The sequence below is a fragment of the Mastigoproctus giganteus genome, chromosome 8 (assembly GCF_048544385.1).
Source record: "Mastigoproctus giganteus isolate SK-2022 chromosome 8, ASM4854438v1, whole genome shotgun sequence".
NCBI classification, from domain to species: Eukaryota; Metazoa; Arthropoda; class Arachnida; order Uropygi; family Thelyphonidae; genus Mastigoproctus; species Mastigoproctus giganteus.
In genome coordinates, this window is record NC_143582.1 from 157,902,040 (window position 1) to 157,925,466 (window position 23,427).

General features: G+C 36.4%; 1 protein-coding gene across 1 annotated transcript in view; it reads right to left on the reverse strand.

The window, feature by feature from the left end:
- LOC150081954 (E3 ubiquitin-protein ligase SHPRH) overlaps nucleotides 1-23,427 on the reverse strand; it is a 504,999-nt gene that overhangs the window by 68,696 nt on the left and 412,876 nt on the right. The window contains exon 17 of the mRNA XM_090380382.1: nucleotides 12,039-12,140. Within this exon, the coding sequence (XP_090236508.1) occupies nucleotides 12,039-12,140 (102 nt within the window). The remainder of the gene's footprint in view (nucleotides 1-12,038; nucleotides 12,141-23,427) is intronic.

Here is a 23,427-nt window from a genome sequence, read left to right on the forward strand (position 1 = left end):
ACTGTTTCAAACCTTCTGATGTCAACATTTGCTCAGATCGTGTCAGTGAAATTATTCTTGCAGGAAGGGAATCCTTTATTCCACACTCCACTTTAAAATCTCATCCTTTATCTAAACCTTGGTTTTCCAATAAATGTGCTAAGGCTGTTCAAGAGAAGAACGTTGCATATCGTAATTGGCTTGTTTCTAATTCTTCAGTTTTATTTTCTGCCTACACCAAAGCTCACAACAATTGTAACGCAGTTATTAATCAGTCCAAACTAGAGTTTGAACAGGCTAAGAGTAGAAAACTTGCTTCTTGCCCTAATGGTAGCCGAGCATTCTGGTCCCTTGCGAAAGCTATTGGCCGCAACTTTTGCCGATCTCTGCTCCCACCTCTGTCCAAACCAGATGGTTCTGTTGCTACTTCAGCCAAGGATAAAGCTGACCTGCTAGCATCCCAATTTTCTTCCATCTCATATATTAATGATCTGTAAAAGACCTCCCACCATTCCCAACACGCTCCATTCAATGCCTCCTGTGGTCTTCCGTCAAAAGGATGTCAGAAGCATTTTGACGAATCTTGATGCTAAGAAAGCTCCAGGTCCCAATGGTATTTCTCCACTTGTTCTCAAAACCTGTGCTCCTGAACTTACTCCTATTCTTTTCCACCTTTTTTCACTTTCTTATTCTAAAGGTGTTTTTCCTTCTGCTTGGAAATTTGTTCATATCCAGCCAGTTCCTAAAAAGGGTGAAAAATCCCTCCCATCCAATTATCGTCCCATTGCAATTACTTCTACTCTTTCTAAAGTAATGGAAAATCAATTAACTGCCAACTCTTAAACTACCTAGAAACCTTCTGTCTGATCAATGATCGCCAGTATTGATTCCATCAGTGTCGATCCACTGGTGATATTTTGGCTTATGTTACCCATTTCTGAACTTATTCAATGGAAAGGTTCGGTGAATCACAAGTAGTTGCTCTCGACATCTCAAAGGCTTTCGATCGTGTTTGGCATAAAAGTCTTCTAAACAAGACTCCATCTTATGGTTTTCCAACTGTTTTTAGTAAATGGTTATCCAGTTTTCTCTCTGATCGCTCACTGAGGGTGATGGTAGATGGCTCTCTGTCTTCTAACTTCTCCACTAATGCTTGTGTTTCCCCCAATGTTCAATTATTTCCCTCACTCTTTTCCTCTTGTATATTAATGACCTTCTTCCATTGACTGGATATCCTATCCATAGTTTGGCCGATGATAGCACATTGTATTCCACTTTCCATTTTGAGAAACCTTGCCCTGTTCAATCAGCTTCAACTTCTCGAAAATCTGCTACCAATTCCTTAAATGCCGATCGTGAGGTAATTCTCCACTGGGGCAAAGACAACTTAATTGATTTCAACCCTTCTAAAACTCAGTCTTGTCTTATATCTCACAAAAAGGATTCTTCTGCTCCTATGCTTACTTTAGTGACACTCTGATTTCTAGGTAAAATGATATATCTCTTTTGGGGATTACCCTGACTTCTAATCTCTCTTGGCACAAGCACATTACAAATATTGCTTCCTCTGTATAAATCGCAAATCCACCCTGCCATGGAATATTGTTCCCCCAAAACCTCCCTCAGGCTTCTTGATTCCATTCAGAAGAGGGCAGTTAGGTTAATTAATGATTCATCTCTAATAGAGTCTGTCCACTCGCTTTCTCATAGACATACTGTTTCTGCTGCATGCCTCTTCTACAGATACTTCCACGGGACCAGTTCTTCTGAATTGGCTTCTATAATTCCCGCTCTCTCTTTCAAAACAGTCCGAACGTGTGCTGCCACAAGCCAACATCCATTTACTGTCCAACTTCAAACTCACAGAACCAACTTTTCATCTTCCTCGTTTATTCGTTCAACTGCCGTTTTCTGGAACAACCTTTTTTCATATGTATTTCAGTCGTATGTATATGTTCATATGTATGAACTTCTGTAGACTGAAAAATTACAGTCTACAGAAGTTTAAGTCCAATGTCAACAAATATATTCTTTCATCTTTCTCAACCTCCAACCCAAGCATGGTACTAAGTAGTATAGGTTCGATTACCTATCGTGTTTGGGGTTTCATAAAAAAAAAAAAAAAAAAATCATCCATGAGCAGTGCTATCCACAATTCTATCATAAGGATAGAATGGTGGATAGCCCTGCTCATGGAGGAATGACAGTAAAGTTACACATGGTGGGATATTAATTTATCTTTAGATAAATCTTCTGTAAGAAAAGGCAAGCTGGTTCATACTTTTGCAGGAGTGTCTTGATGTCTTCGATATTTTGACAGAATCCATGACAATGCTACTGTTCCTACAGTGGAATTTAGCCATTGCTTGGGCTTGGCTGATCTATCAATCAGCTTCTGAAGTGATAAGGGTTTATTTTTCTTTCTTGGATTTCTTCTTTTTTGGGGAAGTATGTTTGCTGTCCTGTGCCCATTTCTTCCTCTGCAAAGAGTTCTAAGAACCAGTCTAACATTGATTTGTGAAGTACCGCCTTGGTTTTGACATCCATTTTTTTCTTGTACTGCTGTTGGCACTTGGTTTTTTTGTGTTTTTGTTTCAATTTTTGTAATGTTCAAGCGCTAGGAGGTACCAATATTGGAGATGCAGATGACTGATTTTTCTGTGCAGGGTTTTGAGAGCTCAATAAATAACAAATGATGGGAGTAATGACTCTCGGCGGGATAGTCATTTCCATTTGAGTCCAATGGAACGTTTCTTGGCAACCTTTACAGCATATTGCCTTATTGCTGTTTACTAGATTAATTTCTTTTCTGGCTTCCTGGTATGAATTGTTCAGCTCTGCCTGAAGTATTTGTATTTCTTTTTCTTCCTTCCAAGATAGCAAGCTTTGATCTCATTAGGAGACGATGGCATACTGAAAGAAAGAATGAAGATTTCTAGTCAGGACTAGATTCTCCTACCTACATACAGGTGCTCTACTTGGCAATTAGTGTAGGTACGTTTTGTAGCTGAATATGATGTAATTTTATGGTCCTTTGTACCACATTGAGTGCATGCAAGAACCATGGCAAGCCATTGGTGCTGTCTGTATCTGTGTCATTATTTTCTGGTAGGGACTGTGTTGTGGCACTTGAAGCACCTTAACAGGTTTGGAACATATGGATGTACTGTGCAGTTCCAAGATAGCGAGCTTTGATCTCGTTAGGAGACACTGGCATAAGGAAAGAAAGAATGAAGGTTTCAAGTTGGGACTAGATTCCCCCCCCCCTCCTACATACAACCATTTGCTCTACAACTGTCACTCCTTGTGATTTTAGCTCTGAACATATCTCCTCTTCAGACACTTCAAGAATTGTTCCGTTCAGAAATCACACCTTGAGTTGAGTAAAGTGTCTTGTGGAGTGTTACCATAATTGGTATTCCCACAATAGAGGTGGCTCAGAGGTGCTCTTCTGTGTATTTATCACATTTGGTTTCAATGCAGGTTTCCCCAGACTGCAGCCATTTTAAAAATTTAGGGTTGCCTGCCATCCCTTCCAGACTTTTCTAGATGTTGAACTTGATATAGTTTCTGTCTGGGAATCTTTGCTGAATTGGTGCTGTCTGTATCTGTGTCATTATTTTCTGGTAGGGACTGTGTTGTGGCCCCAGAAGAAAAGTTTAGTTTATCAATGTTCATAATATTTATTATTTTAGTTCAGTGCCCATACGGCAGGGTTATCCAGACACCATACCCACACCACCAACACCCTAAATCCTATCCCACAGACCATGAAGGTAGAGACGTGATATTGACACAGTTCACCCTTGCAATTGAATCTGGGCATGTCATCTCAGGACCATCTCAACTTCCAGGATTCCCCTTTCTGAGTTTCCACAGGTCACAGTGCACAATAATACACTGGATTCCTATGATGTTGGCCTGGAACCTAGTCTGTGGGTGTTGGAACACTGGCAGCATCACTGGGCACCTAGGCTGATGGAATCTATCCAATTCTATTAAATGGAAACAGTAAGGGAGGGAGGTAAGCAAATTTTTAGTCATAATTAGATTCTTGTAGGGGGGGGGGCTAACAAACAGTGAAGTAAGAAATTACAGACCTGTAAATTTGACTTATGTTGTTATTTGACTCCATTATTAAATGGAGTCAAATTAAAAAAGTAATCCGGGATAATCTTGACAAGGCAGGAAAGCAGTTATACAGCAATCATAGCATGTATTGTAAAGGAGAAATCTTATCTGACCATATTGATCAAGTATTATGATACTGTCACAAAGAAACCGGATGAGAAAAAGATTTTTTTTTTTTTTTTTTTTTGTCCTATACCTAGAATTAAGTAAAGCTTCTGAAGCTATTCCATATGAAAGAATGCTGTACAAATTGGAGTAGTGTGGCCAGTGGTGTATCTAGGTATCATTGTAAGGGGGGCATGGCGGTCAGGTGTTTGAATTCTTTTTTTTTTTTTTTAGATAGACCCAGGAACACTTCTACACGCACATGTTTTATTGATTATTATCTTTATTTGAATATTAGGAAACCATGTGAATAATAATATGGATCACAAAAAATGACAGTAATATATTATTTCCAAACATTTGGCAATAGAATACACGGAACAAACAAGTTTTATGAAATAAACATGTGCATATAAGAAAATTATAAAAGGAAAGAATAATAGAAGAACGTGCAGAGGTAGATTTACAGTGAAGCTTAAGCTTCAGTTTAAGGGTGCCCCTCACTTTTACAGAACCCCTCAAGGCTCTGGTAGGGGCACCCTATAAATATGTTCTCATGGTCATATGTTTTTGTAAGATTTGAAAAAAAAGTAAAATATTTTAACCACCGCTGTCTCTTTCCATTCTGACTTCCCCTCCGTCACACTCCTTCCCCACTGTCGTGTTGGGTGGCATTGGAGTCATGGGCACCAGCAGGATATTTTGCAAAGTGGTGCATGTGGGACTAAATGTTTGTTCACCATTTGGAAAAAAATGCATTATTTTAATCAAGTTAAGTTTGACTGATTTACATGTACAGCTGAGCCAATGTTTCATGATTGGCAGGAGAAAGGACGTGTATTGTTTTAATGTTTCAATAAATTACTTCAATATCCAAAGTGGTACACTTGCACCACCTTTGGACTTCAAATGTCCATGGTGCAACTTTGCACCACCCTGCACTATGCTGCTGGCACTCATGGTCTGAGTGATCATTAGCTTTAAAAAATATACAAAGAAATTTTGCAATCTTTTTCTTAAAGAGGACCCACAAAACCTCCATTCTCCCTGCACAGCTATGAAAAATGCTGTACTGCTTTTTGCCATTGCATGTTCTGTATCGCCAATTTTCTTGAACAGCAATACTCTGATGCTGAAAACTAAAGGTCTCTTCGACTTTCTTGTGATTCGTTTGTATTACGATGCCTTTCAATATCAATTAATTTGCTGTCAGTGTGCATTTACAAAAACATTTTAAATAATCATCATCTAATTTGCAGAGCCAGTTCTTAGATTTAACACCTTTGAGCCATTGATTAATATATAGTCAACACTTTCATATTGACTATATTTTTTGCTCATTTTCAAAAAGTGGCAAAATTACACACTATAGTTTAATATGAAAAGTCATAAACAAAAAAAAAAAAAAATTAGTTACTATCTCAAAGAAAGTGAATCATCACAAACGAAAAAGGGCAAGTTTTCATTTTCGTCAACACTCTGTTAAACCTATTCAGAACAGTGGTTTGCATGCAGAAACGGTTTAAGTTACTGCATCTTTTTTCTGGGCAGTCTACTCCAGTAATTCAAAAAGTGAACCAGCATAAAGCGATCATCCGTGTTATGAAAATTACACCATCGCATTTCAAAGAAAGGAAGTTGAAGAGTTGAGTTGAGTTGAGTAATGGTGGAAATTCCTATTATAATATTTTTCTCTGATCTGTAAATGATCCAGCAACGAATTTTCAATTAAAAAAAAAAAAAAAATGCTGACATCAGAGTAATACAATTACAAACCATTCTTTCAAATTGTTTGAGTCGTCATGGACCATTCATAATTTGTGAATGTAAACTGGATTTATAAATATGCTTACCTGAAGGCTGTCGAAGTCGAGTGTTCAAGCGCGAGGGTGCATAAGTACGCGTACCTTGAGTGACCCGGGTTCAAGCCTATGACCATGGGTGCCGGCAGCGTGGTGGAAGTGCACCACCTTTGGATTTCGAAGTAATACACAATTTTTAATATTTCAATTAATTTATTGAAACGTTAAAACAATACAAATTCTTTCTTTCAAAATCAAAGTCTTTTCTCTCACCGAACACGAAATGTTGGCTCAACTGTACATGTAAATCAGTCAAATTTGACAATTTAAATATTGCATGTATTCGAAAATTTGGTGAGCAAAAAATTTATTTCTGCATACACCACCTTTCAAAATATTCTGCTGGCGCCCATGTCCATTAAATACGGTACCATTTCTTCTATTCCCCCTATCTTGTGAACTCCTCTGACCGTGTGGTTATCCGGGGCATAAAGAGGAAATTCATTCATTACAGAATCACTACAAAGTTGGCATTGCGTTGTGCACATAAAGCAAATCAGTGCACACTTCTCTGTTCAGAGGTGCACATTCATCATTTACTGTGTGCAAAAGGGGAAAAAAGGCGAGGACACAAAAAATAACTTTTTGAAATTCATATTACATCTTTCTATAATCTGTAAATGATCCAGCAACAAGTTTTCAATAAAAAAAAAAAAAATACTGACACCAGAGTTTTCGTTGTCAAGTTGTCATCAGCTTTAACTCGACAGATCGTTGTCAAGTTGTAACAAAATGCAAAGAATAGTAAAAAAAAAAGAGAGAAATCTACAGCAATGAGTAACGTTATTATCAAAACTGGACAGCCGTTTGACTATCGCAGACATCATGACTCATTCAATATTTGTGAACAGAGGCAGACCGGGTCAAAAATTCTTACCGGGGAAAACTTTTAGTGGCCTCACAACGTTTATGGCCATGCAATTGTACATCGGTCTCCGGCCCACTGGGGTTCTCCCCAAAACGTTTCATGGCCAATCCACCTCTGTGAATGGTCCATCATATAAACTAAAGAAAACTGGAATAATAAATTTACTTACATTTTCAGCATTTCTATCACAGGTTAGAAATGAATGCTTGTAATGGGTGAATTTTTTCTCATGCTCTGCTCTGAGAAACACGAAAATGTAAAGTCACTACACTTGACAATGCAGAATCACAGAATAGTACATGATAAGAGCTGCATAAAAATTTTTTTTCTGTGCCAATAAAGCAAAATGAAAATATCTGATTGGCTGAATTTTTTTGTTTCCTTTCCCACTCTTTTCTCCTTCAAGTAACTTTGCAACAAATTTTCCCACACCAAGCGAAAACAGAAAAGATACACATAAAACGGTTATAAAATGTATTAAAAGCAACAAAGTCCAGTCTTGTTGGCTGTATAGAAAGAAAGCAATAGACAAGGCTACCAATGTTGTTGTGAAAATAGCAAATGGCGTCAAAACCATAAATTTAATGAAACTGCATGCTTTGGAGTGACATGTTGGACAAACAACTTGTGTGATCAAAACCCACTAATTTTGGGGTGACTGAAGTAGACGTTTTACTCTTTCTTGTCATTGTTTAATTTGCTCTTTAAACACCATAAGATAAATGCTAATTATACAAAGGGTTCCTCCCACTGCATCGGTCACGTACAGAATGTCATCGACATTGGTGAGGATCAAAGGATCTGGCAATTTAGATGTCTCTGGTTAGCATGGTAATAACTCATTTAATTTCAAAAAAAAAAAAGAAAAAGAAAAAAAAAAATCTAAGGCACTAAAACGACAACACTGGCCATAGTTAGACTGTTATGTGATGAATTTGTGTATTGTAAAATAAAACATATTGCCCTGCAACAACAATCAGCGTACCCACACACACAAAAAATGTAAAATAAATTCAACACCAGAATAAAATCAGATGTGATGTACACACTGTGTATATGTATATTTAGCACTGATTTTGCTAAATATTTCACTACTATCTTTTATTTGATACTATTTCTATAAGTGTAGCACAGTCAAAACAATACTCGGATGGCCAGTCGCTGTGCTGATAAGAATGTGTTACATTTAATTTTTAAAAAAAGTTCTCGTTTATTAATGAAATTCATTAATTGTCTTGAGAAATGAATCTGTCTTCTAAATTTAATGGTCCCCTTTCAGGGTCGGGCCCAAATGCAGCTGCATTGGAATAGTTACGCCACTGAACAAAATCACTGGTTTTTCTGGAGATTGTCTTTCAGTTAGCTCTTTGTACACTGAAAACCTCTTAATAAAATAGAGAAGAAGCGAAATGTCTTTTTCTTTAATTTCGAATTTTTGGTTAAGGGAGGGCATATGGCCCCCTTAGATTGTCCTTATACTGGCAGCTAAAATATTTTAGAAATAGCTGAAAGAACATAACAATACACATGAAACTATTAATTGCAGAAAAATTTACATTTGTGCCTTATGGGTAAATATACAATGAAATAAGTACTTCTATCCAAAATAATAGTATGTTACTTAGGGTTCATAATAACAAAACTTCTGCGAAAGTAGTGATTTTTTTTCATTACTTGGCTCATACTAGAATCAAGGCAGCTATATAACCAAAAAAAACACACATCAAAATGCATATCTTGATGTGTTTTTTTTATATTTCATTGGCCCATCTCCTGCTTTGATGACTGCTGCAAATCATTGTGGCATCGGATGGATAAGGTTCTGAATGTATTTCTGGGAAATCTTGTGGTACCAAAGATTAATGCCTTCTACAGCTCTCTAAGTTTTTTTTTTTTCTTTTCTTTTTCTGTTTCTTTTGCATTACAGAAACATTAACATAATTTTGTTCCGGTGATTATTAATTGGATTAAGAAAACATTCAAGGAATTAATAATAGAAGCTACTAGGCTGTTCATACCAACTAAGAAATACTGTTCAAGGTTTAGGCCTAAGTGGATGCCAGATGAACTAAAGAGACTCACGGAAGAGAAGAAAAATACATGGGATGAATATAAATTATCAAGTGCCTATGGTAGATATAAACTGTCTGTAATCAAATCACAAAGGAGGCAAGGCAAGCAAAATCAGGATGTAGGGAAAAACAACAAAGACTTCTTTACTTATGTAAACACCAAGGAAGGGGATGAATCAAATTGATATACTTAATATCGATGGTTCAATTGTTGATGATTCTGCTCAGGTTGCCTTGACAAACTAAATGATTTTCATCTACATTCATAGCTGAGGAATTCTTAGGGAAGTGGAGGCCAGAAGTTAATCAAATTCCTAAATGATTTTTTAATAACCGAGAGGAAAGTGGAAGATAATTTGGGTGGATGGGATCTATCCAATTATATTGAAGGAGGAAGCAAAGGAAGTAAGTAAGTAAACCCTTAGCCATAATTATAAGAGCATCCTTGGATTCAGAGTTGCTCCTCACAGACTGGAGATGTGCAAATGTATTCCCAATTCACAAAGGGAAACAAAATGGTGATATGAATGATTACAGACCGTTTAGAAAAACTTCTGTTCCAGGGAAATTAATGGAGTCATTGGTTAAAGAAGTAATGCAGGATCATCTAGACAAACTGCCATTATACTTCAGACACAGCATGGGTTTGTTAAGGGGAAATCTTGTGTGAGCAATTTGAATGGATACTACGACGTGGTCACAAAGGAACTGGATGCAAAAAATAATTTTATCATATACTTGAATTTCAAGAAATTTGTTGATATTAAAGTTGATATTAAACTGTGGCATTAAAGGAAAGTTACTATTATGGATAAAGTGATTGTTGAGTGGGAGAAGACAGAGTGGTAACCAGTGGACACTGCTAATGTTATTAGTCGAATCTCCTAGAATTCAGTGTTGTCCCCATTGTTGGTTTCTGTATTTATCAATGATATTGATGAAGGTATATCAGGCTTAATGAATTTTGAAGATGATACAAAGGTTAGCAAGATGGTTAATGGCAGTAATGATGGTATGTTATTGCAACAGGATCTAGAAAAGTTAGGCAGATGGGCTGAGAAATGGCAACTGAAGTTTAGCATTTAAAAATGCAAACTACTGCACATGGGTAGCAGTTACCCCAGAGTAACATATCAACTGTGTAGTACTACATTCAGGGTAGTGGAAAATGAAAAATATCTGGGGGTAATTGTGCAGTCAGAAATGATGTTCTCTGAGCAGTGCTGCCAGGCAAGCTCATGAGATCTTGTCAATGATATACAGGAATTTTACTAGCAGGGATAAGGAGGTGATTAACCCATAGTATAAGGCAATGGTCAGGCCACATATTGAGTACTACTGCATAAAGGTCTGGAGGCCTAATTTTAGGAAGGATGTAGTCTGCTGGAATGAGTACAGAGAATGCAACGAGCTGATGATGGGGACAACAAGAAGCTCTTACCAATAAAGGCTTTGGTTCTGAAAATCTGCAAGTGCATAGTCTCCAGTGTCTGGAGACTATGCCCTTGTGAGGTGATCTGATTGAGGTATTTAACGCTTTGAATGGATTGAGCGAGCTCAATGCTGATGAGATTCTTTGCAGTGTATATAATACAGTAAAAATATAATTATTTTTCCTTCCATGCACATACTTTGCACAGTAATGCATATTTCAAAAGGGAATATAATTGTCCCTTGTTATCTATGCATAGTAATCTAACTAGGATTTTTGGCATTTATGGCCAAATATCAGAAATGTGCCTTTCATCAGTATAACTATTTTGGAAGAAGGTTTCATCCTTGTGTCATCAAAGTCCTAATTTCAAGTGTCTTTGACAACACAATAAAAACTGCAAAAACACAGTTGTGTCCCCATATCCGCTGATTCAGTTACCTGTGGTTAATCATGGAAAAAAAATGAAAAACTTAACACGTACTACCCACATGTCCAATGTGATGCTTCCCTTTATTTTTTACAATGTAGCGTATGGTTTGATCACCAACATTATAATGGTTCTTTAGAGATTTAACGGATGCACCGTTTTCAAACTTTTGAATAATTTAAAGTTTTTGTTTAATTTGAAAGCACAACTCTTGCGTTTGCCCATCATTTTTTGCGATTTATAAACAAATAAAAAAAAAAAATTCCGACATCCCAGACATAAATAACAAAACAAAATTTGTCCTTTTGCAGTGCGATGGATCACAACAATCAACGCGACGCACTAAATCAAACTAAACATTTGGTCTTGAAGTGTCCCGGTTAATCCAATCCCGATAAATAAATCAAGAGTCTGCTGTAATTTATTATTACCATATTTAATGTTGGTAATGTCTTACTGTGTGTTTAATTTATCAATTAAACTTTATTATATGTATGTATGTATGTACAAGAAAATGACATTATATATGGGTTCAGCAGGTGTTTGCTTATATCCGTGGTAGGTCTTGGAATGTATCCCCCGCAGATACAGGGGTCTTACTGTATATATATAAAAAAAAAAAAAAAAAAAAAAATGTTGACTGTGCTGATGTTTTACAATCTAAATTCATTCACTAAACAGTACACACAATTAGTGAATCATTACTTCAATCTAATGTTTCTTGTGTGTGAACTGGAAAACTCAGAGACTCTAAGTAATCTGTTGTTTATTATCAATGAGTTGCTAATCCTGTTTACAAATATTTCATGACCTAACAAATTTCTATCTCACTGAAGCATGATAAAAGCCTTTATATCTGTGAAGTGAAATCTAGACACTGAATGGTCAGCTATTATTCTCTCTTTATGATAATAGCAAATCTAAGAAATAATACTCCTGATTCTTAGGTGGTTTGCCATATTCATCGATTTTCCTAAACATAGCCAGGATAATGGAATGCAGATTTAAGAGCTTTTGCTTTTGCCAGTCTACTTTATCATTGCTCTCTCTCTCTCTCTGTCTGAACACTGAAGTGCATCATCTGCACTAAAGTGTTCAGAGAGAGGGAGATTATTATTAGACAATATTATTAGGTTCTAAACACATATGATACTCTTACCTTAGAAAGATTTTGTAGATAAAAGAACTGACCCAACTTTCTCCTAAGTTCATTTTGTGCCACAGCTCTATCAGACAGTAATTTAAGTCTAGTTGATTCAACCTAAAAGAGATACATAACAATAACATAGGTTCTGACTCAATTTATATAAAATAGGAAATTAATAAATAAAATTGTAGAGAATATTATCATTAGTAAATAATATGAAAATTATATAAAAATATTTTATTAAATTACATTATCTTTTTTACACTTCCATATCTTTACACATAAATTTAAGCTTATTATTTTCAATTTACTGTTTATCTTAGATCTATAGCACATTTGCAGGGTCATATGATAAACTTTTTTCTTCGAAAATGTTGGTCTAATATTTCCCAGCATCACATGGTCCAAACATTTTTTTTTTTTTTAAAAGATTAAGACCTTTATATTGCAGGCTCACCAATTCTGTGGAATACACAGCTCTTGTTAGTGGCACACAAATGTGTGTGTTGGCTGGCGGCGCCGGGGGGGGGGGGGGGATCACAGATGGATATACAACTTAAATTTCACTTTTATCCAAAAACATAACATGGATTTCAATGACAGCACCCACAGTTCATATTTATTGCTTTTTAGCATGAATTTAACTCAAATATGGCATTGATGAGGCACATGACATCATTTAAAGGATAAATATTGAAGTGGCAATAGAACCATCTTGTTTTGACAGAGGAGGGAATAGGGACAGGCAAAAGTTGTGGCCAATAGCTTTGGCAAGAGAGCAGAATGCTTGTCGACCATTTGGACTTTACTTTTATTAGTTTGAACTAATTAATAGCTGCTTTACAATTGTTGCAAGCTTTGGTGTAGGCAGAAAATGACTGGAGATTTGGATACAAGACAATTGTGATATGCAACTCTTATCTTGGACAGCCTTAGCACATTCATTGGAAAACCAAGGTTTAGATAAAAGACAAGATTTTAAGGTGGAGGGTGGAAAAAAAAGAATTCTATCCCTACAAGAATAATGACATGAACTGAGCATACATTGACATCAGAAGATTTGAAACTAATCCAAGGAAAGGAAATCTTGCAGATCATCTCATTTTGCATTCTTATAATGCCAAACACGAGGTTGAGAATGGCCACAAGAGAAAAGCTCCATTGGAGAAGAGACCATCACCAAGTTGTGATCTGAGGCACCTAGAGGACCATTCATCTGGACTGTGTTGTTGTTGCTTGTTATTTGGTTTTTTTAGGAGCATTAGCAACTAAGGCCATATTGCTCCATCTGGACTGTGTACTTAGAAGGATTGTTTGTGAGAAAAAAAAAGATCAAACGTGTTTGCTGCGTGGTTAGGATTGTCTCACATTCTGGTAGGTAAATGAACAATCTGTGCGAGGTCATTAGTAATTTTAAAAGCCTCAGCATCTCAACCAGCTGGTCCATGTGATTAGGAAATTTGGACTGGAGAAGGCCAAGTTTCAAAGAGAGGATGTCAATGAGTTCTAAAAGTGATTGGTGGACTTTTTATACTTGTCAGCAATGCGATTTTTTCCCAGCAATTTCACTCTCCCATCAGGTTGAGAATTCTTGTGTGTATGTGCAGGGTGTACTACAACCAGCTGTATAAGTCCTAAATATTGTACTGTTTTTTAATTGGATTAGTCTGAAAGTTTGCAATTTAGTTTATTCACTACTTCCATTTATTTATGTAAGAAAATTTGAAATTGTTTTATAAACTACGTGTTTCTCTGTTTACTTAAGCAAAAATTTTTAAATGTAAAAGGAAATGATTTGTAACAGCACTTATAAAATACATGATCTAAAATAATTAGAAAGAAAAATATGCACTAGATGTGATAAACAAAAGTTGAATGTTGATGATAGAGCCATTCTATGATCTATCATCTGCATTTTGAATTTGGGTGGCAGCTTTCATTTCTGGCAGGACACTATGATGGGTTACTTTTTTTTTTTTTTAATTGAATCAATGAATACTATCTCAAAGTGAGTACATCAGTTCACAGAAAGGTACTCCACCTTTCTGTGAATCTCCCAAATATTACAATCTGTTATTTGGCAATGCCCACTTTTGGACTGTTTAGGAAAAGGCAAATCCATCAACCACCTGAAATTGGCAAATTTCATTCTCAAATTGACTGTTCACCAGAGCAGAACATCAGAGCAGATTGTAAAAGGTGGGGGTGGGGGGATTTCATCTCAGAGTCACATGTTTAAATCACATTCCAATGAGATTGGGAAATTTACAGGCAATGGAATTGTCCATTCGTTATTCACAAACAAGGTTAGCCAATTATTATTGATAATAAATGAATTACTGAGTTTCTGAGTTTTGTGATTCATATGGCAAATATGACATGCAATTATTCATTAAATATGTCATGTTTAGTTTTTGGAACTTTTTAGATTGTTGTTTGTATGCAATATCAGCATTCATGATTGCCTATATGCTACATAAAAGAAAATTACGCCTTCATTGATATGATTGTATGAAAATTTTTACCATTTTCATAATTCTTATTAGTTTAATTTTCTGATCCAAATCGATCACTTTCCTTTTGTTGGTAGATGTACTAGTACTGCTGTCACTTATTCTCTTAGTCGGCACCATGATAATGGTCAAAATGAAATTTTCTGTAAAGAATTTCACAGGGTTAATGAGAAAACTCACTATTATCACCCCACATGAGCTCACATTTTAGTAAAGCACATTTCTGGAGGTCAACAAAAAACAATAAAAAAAATTTGCACTTTCCGCTTTATTGAGCGTTTCTGTTAGCGGTTGTTGTTATTTGGTTTTTAGGAGCATTAGCAACTAAAGCCATATTGCTCCGGGAATATGCGGTGGTCATTCCTTGACCTTTCCGCATCCTCCGTATTTGGTGGTGACGAGTTCGAACCCTGGTCTAATCAAGAAGCGTTTGCTACACACTGCTGCCCCTTCCCACCTGGCTACGGAGGTGCCGTTTCTGTTAGCACAATCTATTATAAATGGGTAGTAAACTCGATCTTATTGCATTTGCGATAATACCAATAGCTGGAATTCTGTGGGTTTCACTGAAATCTTCAGTCATATAAAAAAGAAACCATAAATAATTGTAAGAATCTTCTCTTTTTTCCCTATTTTTTTGCTTTTTACTCCGATTTCACTTGTGCAATTTGTGTGTACCGTGATCGTCATTATTGATTGCTTATTATTATTATTTTTTGTTGTTTTAAATTTTACAATCTTAAAATTAAAAAAAAAAAAAAAAAATTGAGTGAAAACAAATTTAGGTAAATCCGTAGTTGTGTAAGTTGGGGACTTATAGAAAAATGTTCAGTAACCTATGTAAAAAATTTGGCGATAGATAAAAAAACTTACCACGCACTACTCGTGTGCCCAATACAATGCTTCCCTTTATTTTTTGCAATGTCGATTTTAAATCTAATAGCTTCCCTTTATTTTTCACAATGTCGCATATGGTTTGGTCACCAACATTATAATGGTTTATTAGAGATTTAACGGATGCACCGTTTTCAAACTTTTGAATAATTTCAAGTCTTTGTTTAACTGAAGCGCAATTCTTTTGCATTTATCCATCATTTTCGCGATTTCTATATATAAAAAAAATATATATATATATATATATTTACTATAAAAAAAATTGACATCTCTGACATAAATAACAAAACCAAATTTGTCTTTTTGCGGTGCAACAGAACACAACAATCGAAGCGATGCACTAAAACAAACTAAACATTTGGTCTCCTTTTTTTTTTGAAGCGGTGGGTGTGAAGTTATTTAGGGAGAAGTTTATCAAACTCGGAAAATTTTTTGGCTCCGTCTAATAGAGAAGTTTTTAAAAAGTTTTCTGGTTTATTAACTTAAATTGGCATATTAATTTATTTTCTAGAGTAGCTTTATATTCCTAGTTACGATCCTTAGTTTAAGATTTAACTTCAATAGAGATTTTGTAGGTTATTACTTAGTATCAGTAAGGGAATCCAATCCACATGTTTTACAAATTTTTGCAGCTTTGACGAACGTGAAGTTTTTAGCTATATCGGTTGCTTTATTGACTTAATTGTTACACTAAATTCCAAATAGCAAATGCTTAATGTATGGTACTCACCTTATACAATCTGCAATAGTTATTAGGGTGAATTGATGGCTAAATTTTGGGTTGAATAATTTAAATTAAAAAGCAAGATAAAATTAATTTGATGGAATTTAAAATAAGCGCAACGAGGCAGAAGTGCACAACTCCGTCCCTGGTTGTCATGAAGGATAATTAATTAAAAAACTGAGTAATATAAAACTGATAAGCCAATAGTCATAACGATGGACTTTCGTTTAGTTAAATACGTCCTCAGTTGGCAAAGTTGAGTAGAGAGTGAGCACGTGCTGTATTTAAAAGAAATATCTATACTCCCATGATGCTCTTTGGAACACATGGGAATCTCAAATGTGAGAGATTCCAGATCGGGGCAAGATTGAAGGGGAGTTTTGCATTTATGATGTTAAGTTTAGAGTGGTGACGGAACCATTCAATAATGAGAGCCTCATATTGGAGAATTTTGTAGCTGGTTTTTAGTTTAACTATAGTAATGGTGGAATCAAATGGGGGGGGGGGGGGGTTGTAGATATGGGCATGTATTGTGAGCTCTGTGCTAGATTGTCCTGTTCTAAAACTGTTATAGCGATAATATGCACGTGTATTAGAGGTTTTTGTGGAACCGAACTTTGTTGTAGTGCTTCCAATACTAATTAATTTTATCTCACTTTTTAATTTAAATTATTCAACCCAAAATTTAGCCATCAATTCACCCTAATAACTATTGCAGATTGTATAAGGTGAGTACCGTTCATTAATCATTTGCTATTTGGAATTTAGTCTAACAATCACGGTATTTTAAGAACTCTATAATTTCTCATATTGTCTTAATTGTTACATTAAATTATTTTCTATAAGTAGCTTATAGTCCTAGTCAAGATCCTTGGTTTATTCTAAATTTCAATAGTGAGATTCTGGAAGTTGATTAATAATTAGTGTCTGTAGAATTACCATTCGTAACTTGCCGCCATTGTTATATCCCATACTAGATAGCGTTAGGTTAGTATAGTATAGTGTATAATATTACCAATTAATCAGTAAAATGTATTAATCTTATTAAACTTCATTTCAATTAAATTGTACTTTTTAAATACATATAACGACTTAGATTTTACAAATGTAACATTATTAATTAATACATAACTTGATATGGAAGTTATATAACGAAACTCGGAGGTAATACTCTATACCGAAAAAAAATAATATTTATATATAGTGTTATAACTGCATTGGGATATAAACTTAGTGTTATAATTTTGTACTGAAATTGAAATTTTCTAGAAATTGAATTGAAATCATGACTCAGAGCAGCAAAGCAAAAGGGTCAAACTAATGGGGGTGCTGTGGCTCAGGGGAGAACTAAGGGGGAGCAGTTGCCCTCTGAATCATAGCCTTTTCAAATGTACTGCTTGTTTAATTTATTGGAGCAATCAGGTATGGGACATGATATTGCCAAGGGGAATGTCTTTGTGGGTGCACGATGTAAGGAGTGTGAGGAAATCAGGTGACAACTCAGCGTTGCGATGGGCCTATATGAGAGCTTGAAGGGTGGATGCCCTACAAGGATCTAAATTGAGGAGCCCATCAAGCTCTCAACTGCCCACATCAATGCCCGACTTTACACTTGATCATCACGCAACACAGTGGCAACTCCCAAGACAGAATGCGCTGTCCACAAGGAACTAGTAGTTGTTGGTGACTCTATTGTCAGGTAAACAGGGAACACTGTGTAAAAAGGATAGGTGGAACAAGACCAGGGTATGTCTGCCAGGGGCAAAGGTTGATGTGTTGTAGAGCGGATCCCATCTTTTAAGGACACAAACCTTTTGTGTCCTTAAAAGATGGTATCCACTGTACAACAAGGTGATATTGTTGTACACGTTGGCACTAAGGATATTAAGAGTAGTTGACTGGCAGAATTACTTAACAAGTAATTCTACCGGTCAATTACTCTTAATATCCTTAGGTAATCTTTTTTTCAACAGTGTAATCCTTGTTAAGGATTACACTGTTGAAAAAAAAGTTGTGAATTAGGGTTCCTCAAACAGCCTCTGGGGTTGGGTAAATTCATATTGTGATTTTAAATGTTTCTCACCAACCACGTATTAAAATAAAACATGGAAACTGGAATTTTAAAAAACTATATGTTTACTACTATATATTTACAATTAAAATAACTTTACAACTAAAAAGGATAAAATACATAAAATATATATATATATACAGTAATACCCCGAAGTTACGTGATAGGTGGGTCCGACGAAAATCGCTTAAGTCGAATTTGCGTAAGTCGGGGTACAACTTTGCATATAAATACATATAAATTTTGTTTAATTGGGACCAAGGACTAACAAAAAACACTAGTTCAAAAGAAAAATATTAATAAAATTGGCAGTTCTTTATACATATTAATACAAAATATGTATTAAAAAAATAAATGACTTACGTAAAAAAGTTATTTCAATGTCGATGGCTTCAAAAATCTAACAAATTCGTCTGACGACACAGACTTCTTTTTTTCACGCAGAATTTCTTCGTAGCAAGCTAGATTTTTTTATTCCTTGCTTTGTAACTATAACGCGTTCTTCGTTGTAGTCTATGTTTTCTAAAATTTTTAAGCCCTTTTCAATTGAGCTAAGACCTTCTGTCAAGTTTGCAATTGTCATGTGCTTTTCGCCGTTGCCTCATTTAGGCCTGTAGCACGTGCAATATCACATGGTCTTTCATTTTGCTCAAAGCGTTTCACAATTTCATATTTTTTCTCGATTGACAGAGGCGGACTGGCCATAAGCCTTACTGGGGAAACCCCGGTGGGCCTGTGTGATTTTGGCCATAAACCATAGTATGAGGCCACTATAAATTTTCCCGGGTAAGAATTTTTGACCCAGTCCGCCTCTGTTTATCGATAATTGCTTTTCTTTTTCTCTCTGAATCTGCAGTGTCTTCACCAGTACGCTTCCTTTTCACACCTTTTAAGTATTTTACTATTTTTAGGGAATAAAGCACAATTACAAAACAAGGAGGCACGCTTGATACGCATAAACAAAGCTGCATGCATGTAGCAACTGAATAAACAACACCATAAAGGCAGAGATACATATTAACACCTCACATTTCTAGGGGTTACCACCATAAAACAGTAAAAATCCAGTTGCGTTTCTGCTAGTGGAATCTGTTATAAACTGGTAGTAAACTCCATCTAATTGCATACCGATAGATGGAATTGTGTTGGTTTTTATGTTATTATGGTGAAATGTGTTTCCCCTAAAACAAATACATTTTCAGAATCTTCTCTTCGTTCCTTTCGTGTTGCGTTCGGTTGGGGTGATTCTGCATTCCACTGCCATTTCTTGTAAACACAAAGACGAATCGTGCATAAGCCAATTCGGTTCGTGTTATATTATAAGATATCGTTACCGTATTTATAAATAGTGTATGATCGAATTTGTGTAGTGTAAACTCGTGTTATACGAGGACTGACTGTATACGGCTCGACCGACGCGGTCCATTTCTCTCGTGAAAACGTAATTTCCGACAAACGTTGAGCACGAATTCGAATGCACACATATAAATATGACAGTTGGAATACAAATTCTTGTATATGTGTGCAGCTCAAGCGCAGTAAAGTTGAATTTTGTTCATCTTTCTCTCTCTCACTCTCCGCCGTCGCACCATATATCGATAACATGAAAAACGACCTTGAAGATAGTGGGCGGCAGTGTTGCCAAACGAAAAAATCAAGAACCGCGTAACTCCGAGTTTGCGTAAGTCGGGGTATTACTGTATATCGAATAAAATACATTAAAATACCGGGTTAAGAGCGATAAAACCGACTGTAGCTTTCAAAGGCTCCTGCCTTCTTCTTCAGCGGTAGCTTCCTTGTACTGCGGTGCATCTTAAATACCAGCAGGTTCACGGTCTAAATTACGTGTTTCATTGCCACGTGTTCTATTCTCCTGTGTACTGGGACTGGAAGCAGCTTGGGAGTGTGTCATATGAAATCATTCATCCCTTCTGAGGATCGTAGCCTCAGAAGAGGGGATGAATCTGCAGACTCATCCCCTCAGAAGAGGGGATGAATCTGCAAACCTTTGTCTCTATTAATGTTCTCTGTCGAATTAATCCCCAAACTCTCGAGCCACTTGGGCACCTCCGTAGCCAGGTGGGCAGGAGCTGCAGTGCATAGTACACGTTTCTTGATTAGACCGGGGTTCGAGCCCGTGACCACCAGATACGGAGGATGCGGAAAGGTCAGGGAATGACCACTGCATATCCCCGCAGCAATATGGCCTTAGTTGCTAATGCTCCTAAAAACCAAAGAACAACAACATCGAGCCACTTGCAGTCCCAGAACCTATGCGCCCGATCAGTGATGATAGCTTCGTCCGGGGAGATCTGGTGTTGCTTCTCCCGAAAATGCTTGGCCACGGCGGACTTACCATAATCTGCATTCCTTATTGCCTTAGTGTGCTCCCCCAGATGTTCTTTGAGACGGCACTTTGTTTCCCCTACATAACATTCCCCACAATCCGGGCATTTAATACTATAAACGACCCCACTAGCATTCTCTTTTTGAATGGGGTCTTTTACTTGTGGCACAATTGTGTGCAGCTTCCGGCCTGGAATCTGCACACAACACATCTGATAATTTCTTAGTACCCTAGTTATATGCTCAGTTAAGCTCGGATAGTAGGGAATGTATGCAGTGGCTATTTGAGTGAAGGGTTCGCCTCTCCTCTGATTTTCTCCAATATACTTTTGTATAATCCTCTGGGGGGTAGCCACACTTTGTAAGATCCGCCGTGACATGTTCATATTCTTCTTTCCTATCCTTGGAGGTACCACAGTGCAATTTTGCCCTGTCTATTAACGCTCTCACCACACTGTTCCTATGATGATTGGTACAAAACTCGTTAAGCAGGAACTGCCTGTAAAATGGGCCCTCACTTTACGATTGATTTTCTGTACGATCAAATCACGTTACGATGGACTCACAATAGTAAAGTACCATTCACCATATGATATGTAGTAAGCACCGGTCATTGTGATCACGTTTGTAATTGAATTTTAATTCTATTAAACAGGTAATTCTAATTAGCAAAAATAGGAGGAAATTATCCACAGGCTATGAAAGTAAAGATATATTAAGTAGAAATTTACACTTTATGACCTTACCAATTAAAATATTAAATGATATGTGAAAATCGGAAGAATATTTTCCACAGGTTAGCAAAATAAAAATAAATTTACACATGCTGTAATATGTACGTACTAACTAGTTGATATTTCTGCTCACTAACATTTGTAGGTGGGGATTAAAATTTAAAACAGTAAAAAATATAAGCAATCAATAAAAAAGAACATGATACTCACAAGTGAGTACAGAGTAACAAGTTATGAAGCTTAAAAAATGCAAATGAAGAGAAGATTCTGAAAATTTATTTTTTATATGACTGAAGATTTCATGGAAGAGGAAAAACATTTCACCATAATGTGAAAATCCACAGAATTCCAGCTATTGGTATTATCACAAATTCAATAAGGTGAGTTTACTATCCATTTATAATACATTGCACTAACAGAAAAGCCCAATAAACAGAGGACTGCTAATTGTTTTATGGTTGTGACCTCCAGAAATCTGACCGAACCACGTGGTATGGTCGGAGACAATCATAGGGTAATCTTGAATGCTGCAGTCTCCTGCCCCGATTAAACGGCATGTTGTCCCAATTAAGCGAAGTAAACTCTGGCTATTTTCTCAATTGGGTCCTGTTCTTTAAGATTTGTCCCAAATAAACAGCTGCCCCAATTTACCGGTGGCCCAAATAATTGGAATCCACTGTATCTGATTATATGTTTCCTGCTAATTGAAATTGAGAAATGACATCTACATAAGGCAAACTTGCTACCTTTTTCAATTTTACAAGCGTGGACAATGTAAATTACTTTCACACTGCACAAATACTACGAAATGACAGCACAACAGAGAATAATGCTATTATTGTGAATTTCTGTTTTGCAAAGTAGACTACTACATCACAGCTTATGCCAGTTCATTAAATAAAGCAGAAATAAGCAGAAATTCTGATATTACAAAAAAAAAAAAAAAAGAAGTTTTAAAGTAGTTTTATTATTTTTTTTAGCATTAGCAGAGGCATATGATACAAGAAAGCAAGCTTATACAGCACCAGCCAAAAAAATAATTTAAAACAAGCTTCCCATTTCACCAATCCATTCGCCTTGTTCTGCTTTGAATTTACTTAAGCTGTCAACTTCTACAACAGATAGAAGTTTGTTCCAGCAATCAACCACATGCTGGCTAAAGGCAAATTGATGCACATCTATTCTACAACTGTCTTTCCTCAATTTGAATTTATTATTATTATTAGCCTTATGGTGCAAAGAAGCCTGAGACTTATGCTGCACCAGGGAAAAAAAAAAAAAAATCTGAATTACCATGAAAGAGAAGAATGATGATATCCAGCTCAGGACCCTGGGTGTGCCATGGACATACTCACCAGATGTGAGCCCCTCCCCTCAGGCAATTAATCCAGGCAAGAGGGAGAATCAGATCAGCATTCAGCTTACTCAAACTATTCAAGGCCTCATATACAACAATCAGATCATCTCGCAGGTGCCTAGTCGCCAGACACTGTAATTTACAAATTTTAAGCCTTTCTTCGTAAGAGCAACCCTTTGTTCCATCCACTAATCTTGTTGCCCTTCTCCATACTCGTTCCAGCAGCTCTACATCCTTCCTGAAATGAGGCCTTCAGACCTGTGTACAGTACTCAATGTGTGGCCTGACCATTGCCTTATACAAGGGGATAATAATCATTTCCTTATCCCTACTAGCAAAATTCCTGTATATCTTTGACAAGACACCATGAGCTACTCTTGCAGACTGCACAATTACCACCAGGTCCTTTTCCTTCTCTACCACCACAAGTGTAGTACCACACAGTTGATATCTTACTCTGGGGTTATTGTTTCCCATAGGCAACACTTTATATTTGTCAATGTTAAACTTTAGTTGCCACCTCTCAGTCCATCTCTTCAACATTTCTAGATCCTCTTGCAGCAGCCTACTCTCATTAGTGTCATTACCAATCCTGCCAATCTTCATATTGGCTGCAAACTTAGGCATTAAGCCTGATATACCTTCATCATTATCATTAATAAATACATAAAACAGCAATGGACTAAACATTGAACCCTGGGAAACTCCACTAATAACATTAGTCCAAGAAGAGCAGTGTGTCCATTGATTACCACTTTGTCT